The following is a 13,247-nucleotide window of genomic DNA, read 5'->3' as shown; positions in this document are numbered from 1 at the left end:
CAGTAAAGATGGGCTCCACTGATCATGGTCAAGCTGAACACTTACAGCCCATGTTATTAAACAACACAACTTCCTAGGTAGTTTCTGGCATTAATCACCATTGTTTCATGAGACTATGAAAATTCCTTGATATCAGGAACCAAATTTTATACTTCTACAGGTCTCCTTCTGCCTAGCAAAGTACCAGGCCCCAGTTTTAGGCACATTATCCATTTGCCTAAAATGTAGCATAATTTCACTACATTTATATTTATAAAACACCAGTCTTGAATCTAACCAAATAAATGCATCTACAACAGTCCTCTTATATTGACTGCAGGCCTAATGTGGGGAAATTTCTCTACACAGGCAGATGTCTGCACTTCAGCCATTTTGTTCCTATGACTGCCAATTTTTAAAAGAATTATTCGGTACCTATCTGGGATCACTCTTTCCTTCATCCACCCACGTGGGAGAAGAAAGCACAAGCAGTGAACTCTTCCCCCAAATATTTCACTGGCACACTTGTAGGGCTCCTCATAACGGCAGTCTTCCTAAGCCAGGAAGGAATCAAAGAATCAGATAATGACAAAACAGTTTCCTAAATAAGGAATATCTTACTTCAAATTAATTTTCTTTTCTTTTTTTTTTAAGAATATTTTCTTTCTTTTTCTATAAATTTATTTATTTATTTATTTTATTGGCTGTGTTGGGTCTTTTTTTTTTTTGCTGTGCACGGGCTTTCTTTAGTTGCGGTGAGTGGGGGCTACTCTTCGTTGTGGTGCGTGGGCTCCTCATTGCCGTGGCTTCTCTTGTTGCGGAGCACAGGCTCTAGGCCCGTGGGCTTCAGTAGCTGCAGCACATGGGCTCAATAGTTGTGGCTCATGGGCTCTAAAGCACAGGCTCAACAGTTGTGGCGCACGGGCTTAGTTGCTCCACGGCACATGGGATCTTCCTGGAGCAGGGATCGAACCCATGTCCCCTGCATTGGCAGGCGGATTCTTAACCACTGCACCACCTAGGAAGCCCTCAAATTAATTTTCTGAAAAGATGTTCAGGAAGAACAAATGATAGAAGGTCAGTTTCTAATTTTGCTACCACATTTTTCTCTTTTTGATGTATTACTTTTATTTCTGTGCCTTCTTTTATTATTTTGGTTTTCTTTACAGAGTGTTTGAATATCTGATGAGGTCTGGACACAGTATACCTTTTTAGAAGTTAATTCTTTATGTGGAAATGTTTCTGATGCTGTTAGTCTCCAAAGAGTCCCCTGGTTAAGAAAATCCTACTGGAAGTATCACTCGTTTATCACTAAGGAAAGAAAAAAAAAAAGAAACATCCCTGGAAAATTCTTGGTTTCCTCTACTCAAACCACAAAGATGTAGGAAAAAATAAATATCTTTGAAACTCCTTTAATCTTTTTTAAAAGTTATTATTACTTGGTGGAAGTCTGCTTTGTGGTGTATGTGAAAGTAAGATTGTGTAGTCTGACTTTTTCCCAGGACTTTTTTTTTTTTTTACAAGAGAGGATGACGTTTCTCCAGATGTTTTTCAGGGTAATTATTTTTAAATAAACAAAGGAAAAAATAGCTTTCACTCCGAGACAAGGCAGTATGGCAATCCATACACTAATAGTCCACATCCTGGAGATATGATGTTCAGTGCTGAGATAGGACGAGAAGGCAGCACCGCTGGCTCTGATCCTCAGGCTATGCTTGACTTGTGCTGTAAACCTTCTCACGTCTTTGTTTCCTTTCATAATTACTCCTGTGTCAGCATGAAGCTCAGGACCACAATCACATGACAAAGCACAGAGGACAAAGGACATGTCACCCAGTCTCCTCCTTCTAACATTTGTTAGGTTTTAAAGGGGAGACAGCAAGCCTCTAATAGTCAGGCAAGAGCTTGCTCTCTTTTCCCAGCAAGTTCAGCAGAGGACACGGTTGCTACATCGCGACAATTCTTTTTACATGAAGTTTTCCGTTTACTGTATTTAGATAAAGGGAATGTGATTAGAGAGTTTTCTGACATTCCCTCAAGATATCAGACATCAGGAATTTCCTACAGCGATCTATGCATTAGTTGAATCACTTGCATACCTTAAAAAATGCTCAGTAGTAAGGGATTTCGGCATTAAAATGTACGCCTTTCAACTCACTTGCTGCAAGAAAATAAAAATGTCACAGTGGCTCAAAAATCGGATGGAAAGTGGTATCTCCTTTATAATCTCATTTGTCACTGCAAATGTTACTTAAGCATGGTCCAGAAGGGAGCCTGAAAAACTTGTCTGAAGAGTGAGTATCTTACTCTCAAAATCAGCCAAAAAGTAGGCTCCTGAGGATGACAGGACCATCCCTAGCGTCTGCTGCTAAGATTAATTTCCCACTTAAGTACGTGCCAGCCATCCCACCTGGTAGTGATGTGTGTCATGTCATAAAACTTAGGTTAACCTTATGGGGTGGGAATGCTGTTATCTCGACTTCACACACCAGGACCTGGAGGTGCAGGGAGATGAGCGCCCCTGCCCGCGGTCACACAGGAACGCTGTGGCAGAGGTAGGATCTGAATCCAAGTCTGACATCAAAACCCAAATTCTCCAACACTGTACTCCAATGGCTTTACTGAGGCCAGAAGCCTCTTACTAGGCGGCACTTACTAAGCACTTAGGGTTGAGCTAAGCACTTCTCCAATATTATCTTTTATTCCAGAATGAAATTCTACCTTTTCTGACCTAGTCTTAATAGTTTTCCAGTGACGCTCTTAAGCTGGGTGTACATAAACTAAAGCAAAATGCTTGGTAATTACCTAACGAAATACGATTCTCAACGTAAATAGTTTTTGAACTTCGAGCCAGAGATGTGAACAACACAATATTGGATTTGCATTATTTTTTCCATTTCCCGTAAATAAAACCAGAGTATGTTATGGGACCTTGACCAACTGAAATTTTGTACCATCAAATTACACTGTGGCTTTTACTTTTAAAAAGACAGCCCTACAATTTAAAAGAAACAAGCTCTTCTATTGCTGGGGCAAATGCCTTACCGCTGTATGTAAGAGTTATTCACACCGCGGTGATCCAGGTCGTGGCTTAAGGCAGCTATCAGCAGTGCGAGTATCTCCAGGTCGGTCAGCCTGTTCTGCACGACCAAAGACAGCAGAGAAAAGAAGGAAAATGAACAATTTGGTAAAGCGCAGTGGACTACCTCTTTCCACCAATCACGTGTTTTTCTTTCTTTCCTTAGTGCTTTATGTATGTGCTTCTTTCTAATCACAAGGGACTCACGCTAGAATCCTATTCTGCAGGGATTTGTTTTCTGAATGGGATTATCATTAGCAACAGAAAAAGTTCAAATGCCTCAAATAATCAATAAGTTGTCCACTTATAATCAATATTTTAAACTCTTAATTATCTACATATATGTGGGATAATGCAAATAAACTTTAAATAAGTGTTTTCTCTCTGACTTTTTCAGTTCCCTGCAGATTCTGCTGCCATCACTCTCTGCTATCAGTTGATGTATCCTTCACTCTCTCCTATCAGGAGCACAGACAATGTGACTATTAGCAAACAATAGAAAAAAAGAGGATTAGGCATGAATCTTGCACAGTATATTCCAAGACCAAATACAGGTTATTTTTTAATACCTGCCGTTAGTATTATCTACATTACTGTTCTCCTTCATTAGTAAAAAAAACACAAGGTGAAGTTATTCTCAGCTCTATTCTGCTGGAACTCTCAACATTCTATATAATATGTCTACAACATACACAGAAATCACCATTTTGTTATTCTTCATAAAAAGCAAGGATAGACTTCAGTGGTATAGTCCTTGTGACCATCCCATACCCCGAAATAAGTTCACCCTGCTTCTTATAAATGCTTGCTATGGCAAGAAAATACTACTATGGTATTTGATACAGCTTCTTGGACTATAATCACTTTTTTAGCTCTAGCCAGCTAAAATGTGCACCCTATGAAAGTAGAGACACAGAATAACATTTTTTAGAATTTATTAAATAAAAAAAGAGCACGGAAGCTCTGAATTAAAAACAGCTTTATACTGGATGCCTGGAATCGCTTACCTAGAATAACTAGTCGATTCCCACTGAAGTTAGAATCTAAGGACAGAGATATGAAAAATTTGGCCTGGAAAGGAATGAATTACTTGAAAGTTTTCTGCATTGACTTTCCTTGTAAACAGTCTCTGGTCAATGTATATGAAGTCAGAACCTTATCCATGAAACAGTACTTATAAAATTAACAGAGTGCTCTGGAGAAAATGCTGTAAGAGACCCCGGACTCACGTATGGAGCAAAGTTCTGGACCTGAGTGGTTTTTGAGGAATTCTACTATGGAGCAGGTTGAATGTGACCATGAGAAATTTGATACTTTTTCTTATACTGTAGCATTTTCCTCCGAAGGAAGTATTTACTTGCCCAAAGACTATAAAGTTTAACATGAAGATATTTTAAAGATTTTTTAAAATATGCCATATATATCATACATGAAAGCAAATTAGGAATTATTTTGCCATACTAGTCTTCCTTAATTAACAAAATGTAATTTATTTTGTGAGTGGCAATAAACATTATTCTCAATCATCATTAGTGCACATTAAAAAACACTTGAAAGAATATGCTGTAAAGCAACAAAATGTCTTAAATATATAAATGGCTCTAAGAAGTACCTGAATTTTGCCTGCTTTTAGTGCAGCAAACATGCACTGAGCTGTATTAAAGGCATGTCTCCAATTATGATAGGCAACATTCTTCCGATAGTTCTTCTTAACACTTAAAATCCACTTGCAAAGAACCTTTAGGAAATAAAGCATAAGTAGTAAAAATAACTGCTAACGTTTATCACACATTTATTAATCTTCATGCACTGTACAAAGCATTTACATCTAACCCCCAGGAGTCTGAGGGAGGCACTACTATTCTGATCATTTTACAGATGAGGAAACTGACATTTACAGAGGTTAGTTAGCCCAAGGTCACGGTGCGTGGAAAGGGTGGGGCCAAAATTCAAATCTCAGCAGTTTGACTCCAGAGCCCAGCAGGCAAACCACCATGCTACCTAAATCAGATGTAAAATGCAAGACAGCTCTAAGAAAGGTATTTTCGTCATGGGTGGGGCACAGAGTAGCATTTTAAGAGATATTATGTCCATGTGTCATCAATTAGGAGAGTCCAAATACACAGTCACATGTGCACGAATTCAGTCTTAGGAAGCCATGTGAGCAGCCACTCTCCAGTTCTTCTCATACTTCCGTTTTGTGTGTCTGCAAAGGTATCTGTGGGAGGCTCTGGCGATGGACTGGGGCACACGTCCAAGGACAAACTGGAGCTCCAAGTCCCAATCTTTGTCCCTTTTTAAACTATGCCTAAATATTCAGGCAGAGTTACTGCTTGGTTACCAAGAAGTAATTAACAAAAAATAATATTTGCAACATAAAGCCCTGGTGTGTGTGTGTTTAATACATATATTTTAAAAGATGGAGGGAAAAAGGATAGACTGCTCAAAAAAATCTCACAAGCTGGGTTTAATTCAACTCCTAAGTGGCGTCTTCAGTAAAATCCCCAGGGACTCACGGGCCCTAAGCATGACAATTTTGTGTTTGCATTAGCATCAGAGTCTGCCTCTCTTCAATTCTGAGTGATTTACTACACTTTGGGGGATCTCTAAAAATAAATATGTGCTTCTGCCTATGCATATCACTGGAGATATTTCAAACACAAAGGGCACTGCCCTGGGGAATGGAAAAAGTACCAGGGAAAAGAATGTTGCTTTAGCAATATTCAACACAGTTTGATTGGCTGCAAAAGTAGGCCAAAAACAGTTTCTTCTTTGTTGGTAGAAATTGCTTATAGAGGATTTGGCAGAAAAATCAATGCTTTCATATCCTCCCTTTTCTTTTCAGGTCTCTCTGTTCCTGTTCTATGATGCAGTTCACAGGGAATTCTGATAAAAAGAACCTGAATGTCCCCTAGCTCTTTCACCCCTGAGTAACCATATTTCCCAGCGGATTTCTGTATGCCTAAGATTGACGTGCTATCCTGACGTACAGTGCAGCATGACCATTTCTGAACAAAGGCGACCCTGAAGATGACAGATTCATCTTATTAGGAGAATTTTAAATAAGAGCTGTTAACTTTCTTTGATATGTTTAGAAACTCTACAGTGAAGTGTTATAGAAAATTACTGGTGATTAATTAAAGAGTCGAGGAAAATAAGCAGGAAAGCCCAGAAATTTAACCTATGGACATATCTCTTTACTAATAATAAATCTGTAGATATAATTAAATAGGCACTTATAGCACATAACGTGAAATAATGACCAAAATGACTCTTATGAAAACTGGCTCCTGATGGACTACTCTGTTCTTCTTCTTCAGCCACACTGAGTGGCTTGTGGGATCTTAGTTCCCTGACCAGGGACTGAACCTGGCCTTGACAGCGAAAGCGCCAAGTCCTAACCCCCAGACCACCAGGGAACTCCCTATACTGCTTCTGTTGAAACGGGCCTATTGAACTGGGTAACCTAATTAGTAACTAGATTCAGGTACAGTTTTGGATTCCATTATCCAATGTTCTTAATAGCATTTAGGAGAATTATGGTCAGATTTGCTAAATGCTTGGTGGATATGCGTGACGTGTTTGAATCTGTAGTATAGTCTTTTCTACAGGACTACCGAATAATCACGTGCAGTTTGGAAGACCCTAGGGAGCCTGCTCAATGCCGTGAATCAGTCTCCAGCAACTACAAAGGCTTCCTAAGTCCTGTGCGGCACCCTTAAGATGCTATGGGAGAAAGCAAAGAGAGAGAACACAACTCAGCTCCTGCCTTCAAGGATTTCAATCAGTAGCGAACATAACAAGAGCGCACATATAAAGGAAATAGATAAATTCACATAAAAATGACAGCACAAATGCATAAACTGTCAACAGCATTCCACGTGGCATGAAGTCAAGCTTAGGGTTCTCCCAGGACCAGAGGTTTTTGAGTCCGGCTCTGAGGAAGAGAAAAGTATGTTGTGGCACAGAGTGGAGCCAACTTGGAAGTGGAGCCGTCCTATCCATTCAGGAGAGGAATGACATGTAAGAGACAGAGGTAAAGGCACACTGGCACAGCGCATGCAGATTTGTCAGAGTAGAACTGAAGAATCTGCTTCAGAGATCAGCAGGAACTATAGGAGAGTAACTGGAGATTTGGAGGCCAAGCAGAGACATGAAGATCTGACATCTCTTTCAGCAGGAAATATCTTTTGTTAGGGCGCTTCACGATGCTAACATGCCCTCTAGCAGTACCTTTTTAATTTTATCATCCTAAAATTATATCTGAAATGTACAGTGACAATAGTATCTGAAATAAACAAAACAGCAGAGTCACTAAGGCAGGGAGGCCAACCAGAATAACAGCAATGTTCAAGTTGATGTTGGCTGGAATTAGAATCGTAGTGCTTCAAAGAGAAGTAGAGTAGAAAAGGAGAGTAGATGAATGAGACACTGAGGATAAATGTCTGCCTAATGGACAAACATTCATGGAAAGGTAGAAATAACGGCTGTAAAAGAAATTCTAAGCGACTATCTTCATACCCAACACGCAAATGCTATCTAAAAGCTTATGTTTTTAAGAAATAAGAAATAAATCAACTTATATAAGAATTTCATAAATAGGTACAAGGCTCATATTCCTGTTCTGGCCAGGCCCTTTCAACAGAATCATCACTAGTGTAAAGTATGGGAGATCTCAAGAATGGAAAGGGATGCGTCGCTATCTAGGTTGATAAGTCCTACGACTAGGAGGAAGCAGAACTGAGATTCACATTTAGGACTTCTGTCTCTCAATGAGATCTTCACTCCATTAATAGGAAAGGTGTTTTAAAAATGAGCCCTATAACCTGCAGTAGAGAAATCTGATAGGGTGACATAACCACGGTCAAATTTGTTCTAAGGAAGGGATACCTGACATGTACTGTAATCTACACCAGTGTATGAAGCAAAATACACCAGTGCACACACACACACGCACACAGACAGACAGTCACACAGACACGTGTGTAATCCTCACAGGACTCCCACAGGGGAAGTCATACCATTATTCCCAAATGACAGGTTACAACACTGAGAATGTGAGAGATTAACTGCCCAAAGAAATTAGAGCTAATCACTAGCAGAGCTATGACTCAAAATCCTTTTTCTACTCCATCATGTCGATTTCTTCATTTGTAAAACAGGGGCAATAATAACCACAGAACCCTTCTTGAGAGCTTCTTGAAATAATTAAATGATATATCCCTTAATCAACACACTCTAATAGGAGTTAAGTATTACTAGAGAAGAGTGTACAGACAGTTGTTCTTTGTTTTCACCCAAGAGTAATATAAGCTTTGGTTAAATTAAAGAAAGAACTAGACTTTGCCCCCAGTAGTACCAGAAATAACACTGTATTAACCTTAGCTACATGAGCCCTCAGTTTCCATGCTTCAATGAGGCTTTGAGATCAGGGACAACTCATCACTGAAATGTGTACTTAGCACAGTGCAGAGCACACTGTTTATTTTTAATACATTTTCATTTTATGAATGAATGGATTACTGGAGAGTGGAGGCCTTCAAGGTATTTACATTTCCAGATAGGAAATCTGTACGAGGGGACCAGACGTTCAACTGACCAGAAAATAATAGCTTTAAAGGCAAATTACTGAATTTTTTTTCCAAATAGAACTTTCTATTCTCCCTTATTCTTTGATGCAATATATGTAGCCACTATGAAACAGAACAGAATTCCCTGATAGCTCCCAACTGGTATTAGAAGGTATCGATTCCAGTCTTGCTATTTTCTGAGCAGTGAGTAAGGTACTCAGCGGGGTTAAAATCAGTTTTCATCTTCACACCATATGGGTGACCCTGTTTGAACCAAGAGCTTGGCTTCACATCCACCCCTTCACTCCCTCATTTCCAGAGAAGTTCACTCTGTGTTGGTCCTTCTTTCTACTATGTTATCATAACCTCCACAGTCAGGTCATGTTACTTCCCTGCTTAAAATTCCTCAGTGACTCACCATTGTTTTCAGGGTAAAATCCAAATTCCTCTGAAGAGTGTACGAGGTTCTACACGATCTGCCTCTCACCTTCCTCTCCAGTTGCTTCTCTAGCCGCCTCCACCAGTGCTCCACGCCTCCAGCCCCCTCTTTCTGTCATCCTGCCTTTGCACACCCTGCTCTCACTGTTGGGAATCCTCTCCCCCATTCTTTAACCTGGTGCTTGATACATGTGGGAACCCAATACATGTCTTTTTAATGGTTGATAATTTTTCTTTAAACACCCCAGGTATGCAAGAGGGGACAATATATGAATTTCTGAAACTTAAAAATCCTTATTCCATACGAGCATTAAAAACTCTCTTACACACACACACACACACACACACACACACACATTTTCCAGAGGACGTCACTGCGTTCCTACCTCGTGTTTCATCTGGAAGTTCTGCACAAGGTTGAGGTCAGTGAACATCCGGATGGTGCACAGTGCTGTTTCCAGGTCAGACAGCTCAAAGTCACTGAAGCTGAAGTCAGTGATTTTAAGGGTCTGGGCAGATGGTACCACAGCAGCCTTTGGTAAGGGGAGAAGAAGAAAATGAAATAAAGCTGTTAATCAAAGCAGCAGTGATTCACAAAGTGTTCTTGCTTTGCTATGGGGAAATAGCACATTGTATTTATTTTTTTTTTTCTTTTAATGTCATACACTAGAAATTTTTTAATATAGAAGTTACTCCTGGTTTTTTTTCTTTTTTTTAAGTGAGATAGCTGCAGGTAACTAATATGGTTCCAGGCAGGCCAGGTTGGGGAGAGAGGGTAACTGTACCCAGGACAGTAGGCAGAACTAAGGACTCCAGTGATCCAGTCCCTTTATAACCTCCTCAGTGTTGTTCTTTCCACAGATATTTACTGAGTAATTATTCTGGATCTGTCCCATTGCTGTGGGCTGAGAATCAAGTGAGGAGCAGGAAAATGATAATGGTGTAAACATTTTCTGTTTCATTCTCAAGACACCCTTATGAAATGGATGCTCTAGTTCCATTTCTCAAGTATAGCAACATGAGCAAGGAGGAACACTTCCCTATCCATGGCAGCCCAGCCAGGTAAGGACTGGAGCCTGGCTTCCAAAGCAGGCAGGCTGTGCTGCTCGCAGATCTGACAGTCTCTTCTCTAGAGACCCACCGAGCATACTCCACCCCAGCCTGACGGTAAGAATCCCCTAGGGCGCCTATTAAAAATACCCAGTGATTCTGACTGAGGTGGTCTGGGATGGGTTGAGAAACTGGTTTTGTTTTTTGGAGGATTAACCATTTTTTTAATTAACATCCTTGGTTTTGATCTGTTAATCATTTAATTGTAGTAAACACTTGCAGTTTCTTTAAATATACCTTGCTCTTTTTTTTTTTTTTTTTTTTTTGGCGCACGGGCTTAGTTGCTCCGCGGCATGTGGGATCTTCCTGGAGCAGGGATTGAACTCATGTCCTCTACATTGGCAGGCAGATTCCCAACCACTGCGCCACCTAGGAAGCCCGACCTTGCTCTTTTTTTAAAAATCAATGTTCCTTTTACCTCCTGCTTCTCCTCCTCTCTTTAACTAAAGGACTTCTTTAAGACACAGTTCCCATGCAAATCAGAGTTAAATGCCTTTCAGAGCTAAGCCCACCTTGGGAATACCTGTTTAATTACACAAAGTTCACTCTAATGTCATTTTCTGTTTTTCTGTCTCCTAACTACACTGGGATCCATAGGTAGAACCGTAGCTCACACATCTCTGTATCCATTATAACTGCTGATGGATAGAGTTTTGATTTTTGTTAATATGAATATTATTAAATAAATAGGAGGGAAAAAATCTCATTCCCTTTACTTAATATGAGTTATGAGTTCTGGTTTTAACCATTAACTTGAGTTAGAAAACTAGCAGACCTGGCAAATGCATTCCAGTCTGTTTTGTTGGTACTGAATATTTTTAGAAATGATCAAATTTGTTATATTATTTTAAAAAATGGGAAATTTTAACAAAAACAGGATTTCTGGTGTCTCCTGAAAAATCAGGCCACACTGAGCCCCAATTCCCATGAAGCAACACTGGCCACGGCCGAGGCCCCCGGCTCCCTCAGACTGAGCAAAGCTGTCAGGCTTTTCTCCTAGAGCTCCTGCGGGGTCCCCGCCAGCATGAGAACTTACAAAACCCCCACTCCTCCACCCCCGCAACTATTTACTCTGCCAGCACTTTAGGGAAGCCTTAGCCAGATCTGGCTGGGATTCACTTGATGAAAAGAGGCTGTAACTTGGTGTGGGGCGGAGGGAAGAAAACCAGGTTCTTTCTCACGTGTTTTCCTCGACTCCCTCCAAACCCCTTAAGTTTCTTCTGAGTATCTGGCATATCACTTCTCTGCGTTCCCTCCATCTTTTGTGAAGTACAAAGGTCAAAAAATAATAAAACCTTACGGAGCAATCTAGAACTTTCTCCTGCCAGCCTGAGGGCAGGTGCACACTCTCTGCTCCCTGACCATCACATTCTCCTCACATATACCAGACGTGTTCAGACTTTAAAAGAAGGTCACCCTCTTCATACTCCAAACTAAGACTCTTTCCCCAAGCCCCAAATTCATGAGAAAACATGCATTCTGTCTGGTCAATTCCACAGGCTGATGCCTGGGCTGAACGAGGGGAGGAGAGGAGGACTGAAGATGTTTAGATACAGGGCGGCGTTGTTTACAGCAGCCTCCACCATCAGAGACGAAGCAGACAACTCTAGGGGAACTCGGCAGTGTGCAGGTGGGAGCAGGCCCACCTTTTAACTCAAAGCAGATAACAGCTGCTTTCCTTAAACATCGCACAAGAGAACAGACGTTTGTTCCTTAGGGCATCATTATTCTTGCAGCAGGAAGTTTTCTTTCTTTCTTTCCACAAAGGATATTCTAAACAGTACGGGATAAAGACAGCCAGCATGGCTTGTGTCTCACTCCAATATACACTAATTCCCGACTGCTCTCTCCTGAGAGCAAAGACTCTTTTCTTCTGCTTGTTGAGCCACGCCACACCAGAACTCAACCTTTCTGAGCTGACCTAGGAGGGATGTGCAGACATCTTCCTTCGGAACCCTGTGGTCAGTGATACAGGGGTTTAGAATTCTTGGGATCCGTTGCTAATAAGCCACGAGAGTCACACTTCACTTAAAGCTCACGTAAACTGCTTCTCTGACCATCGCAAGAGAATTCAACTTTCCGTCTACCCTGAAAGGGCTTGGGATAAAGGGGGTTTTTAAGTAAAACATATTGCCTGTCATTCTAACGTACCATTTTATAAAACAAGATATTCTACATCTTACTAACAGCAGGGGAAAAAGTATGTGGTATTTCTGAGAGGTTATATATACATAATTCTGGATTTTCACAGCTTCTCCTTTCAGTGATAGTTTGACTTGTTAGAACTCGCAAAGTGAGATTTCTGACTTTGATTTTCTTTAGAGGATAATATAACATTGCACCATGATGTTGAAGACAAACAGAAACAACATATTTTATAGATTCTGTAAAGCAATAAGGTGCTATAAATGTGTATATGTATTATGGTTGAATAAGCCAATTCAAAACTTCTGGAACTATGATACCATCTAATACGGCACAATACTGCTTATTCCCCCACATGAGAGCACAGTGCCTGTGAATTCTCAGGCACTAGCAATTAGATATTTTAGTGATTCATCTGAATACAGTTAAGCCCTTCTAGGGTTGGGAGTTCTATTTTGTGTCCAATTAACCAAATATGGAATGTAAAAAAAAATATACAGAGCTCCCTGAGCTAAAGATTCAACCTGGCAAACAGTTTGCTAGTATAAAGTCATTTTTCTTTGAGTTTTTAAATTGTATCCGCCGCTCTAATAAACTAGTCACCTCTTGTGACTCTTTAGAGGAAATTCTACATTTATATCCCTTTTTAATGACTGTTTTTGATCCCTTTTCACCATTCTTGCAAAATTTTTTTTAAAAAAAGAAAAAACACCAAGTCTGGAAGTGACATTCACTAAGGGTGGAACTGGACATATCTTTGGGAATAGGACTGGACTGGGTTAAAGAAAGCAGTATTCATAGTTATAAAAATACTTCAATTGCTCAGTGATCATTAATCAAAACCAGTTGTTCTGAATACCATCTGACTGATAAGGCACTAAATAAAACTGATCACCAGCCAGCAATATCCTAGATCAGCTACCACA

At 40.2% G+C, this 13,247-nt stretch overlaps 1 protein-coding gene across 3 annotated transcripts in view; it reads right to left on the bottom strand.

The window, feature by feature from the left end:
- LOC130834747 (cGMP-specific 3',5'-cyclic phosphodiesterase) overlaps positions 1-13,247 on the bottom strand; it is a 112,471-nt gene that overhangs the window by 26,452 nt on the left and 72,772 nt on the right. For all 3 annotated transcript variants that reach the window (XR_009048750.1, XM_057705470.1, XM_057705469.1), the window contains exons 11-13: positions 9,453-9,599; positions 4,671-4,796; positions 3,025-3,119 (exon numbers count right to left, since the gene is read on the bottom strand). Coding sequence is in view for 2 of the 3 variants with exons in the window: in XM_057705470.1 (XP_057561453.1) it covers positions 3,025-3,119; positions 4,671-4,796; positions 9,453-9,599 (368 nt within the window). In the remaining variant the exon portion in view is untranslated. The remainder of the gene's footprint in view (positions 1-3,024; positions 3,120-4,670; positions 4,797-9,452; positions 9,600-13,247) is intronic.

The sequence above is a fragment of the Hippopotamus amphibius genome, chromosome 13 (genome assembly GCF_030028045.1).
Source record: "Hippopotamus amphibius kiboko isolate mHipAmp2 chromosome 13, mHipAmp2.hap2, whole genome shotgun sequence".
Classification (NCBI taxonomy): Eukaryota; Metazoa; Chordata; class Mammalia; order Artiodactyla; family Hippopotamidae; genus Hippopotamus; species Hippopotamus amphibius.
This window is presented reverse-complemented; position numbering and strand designations above follow the sequence as displayed.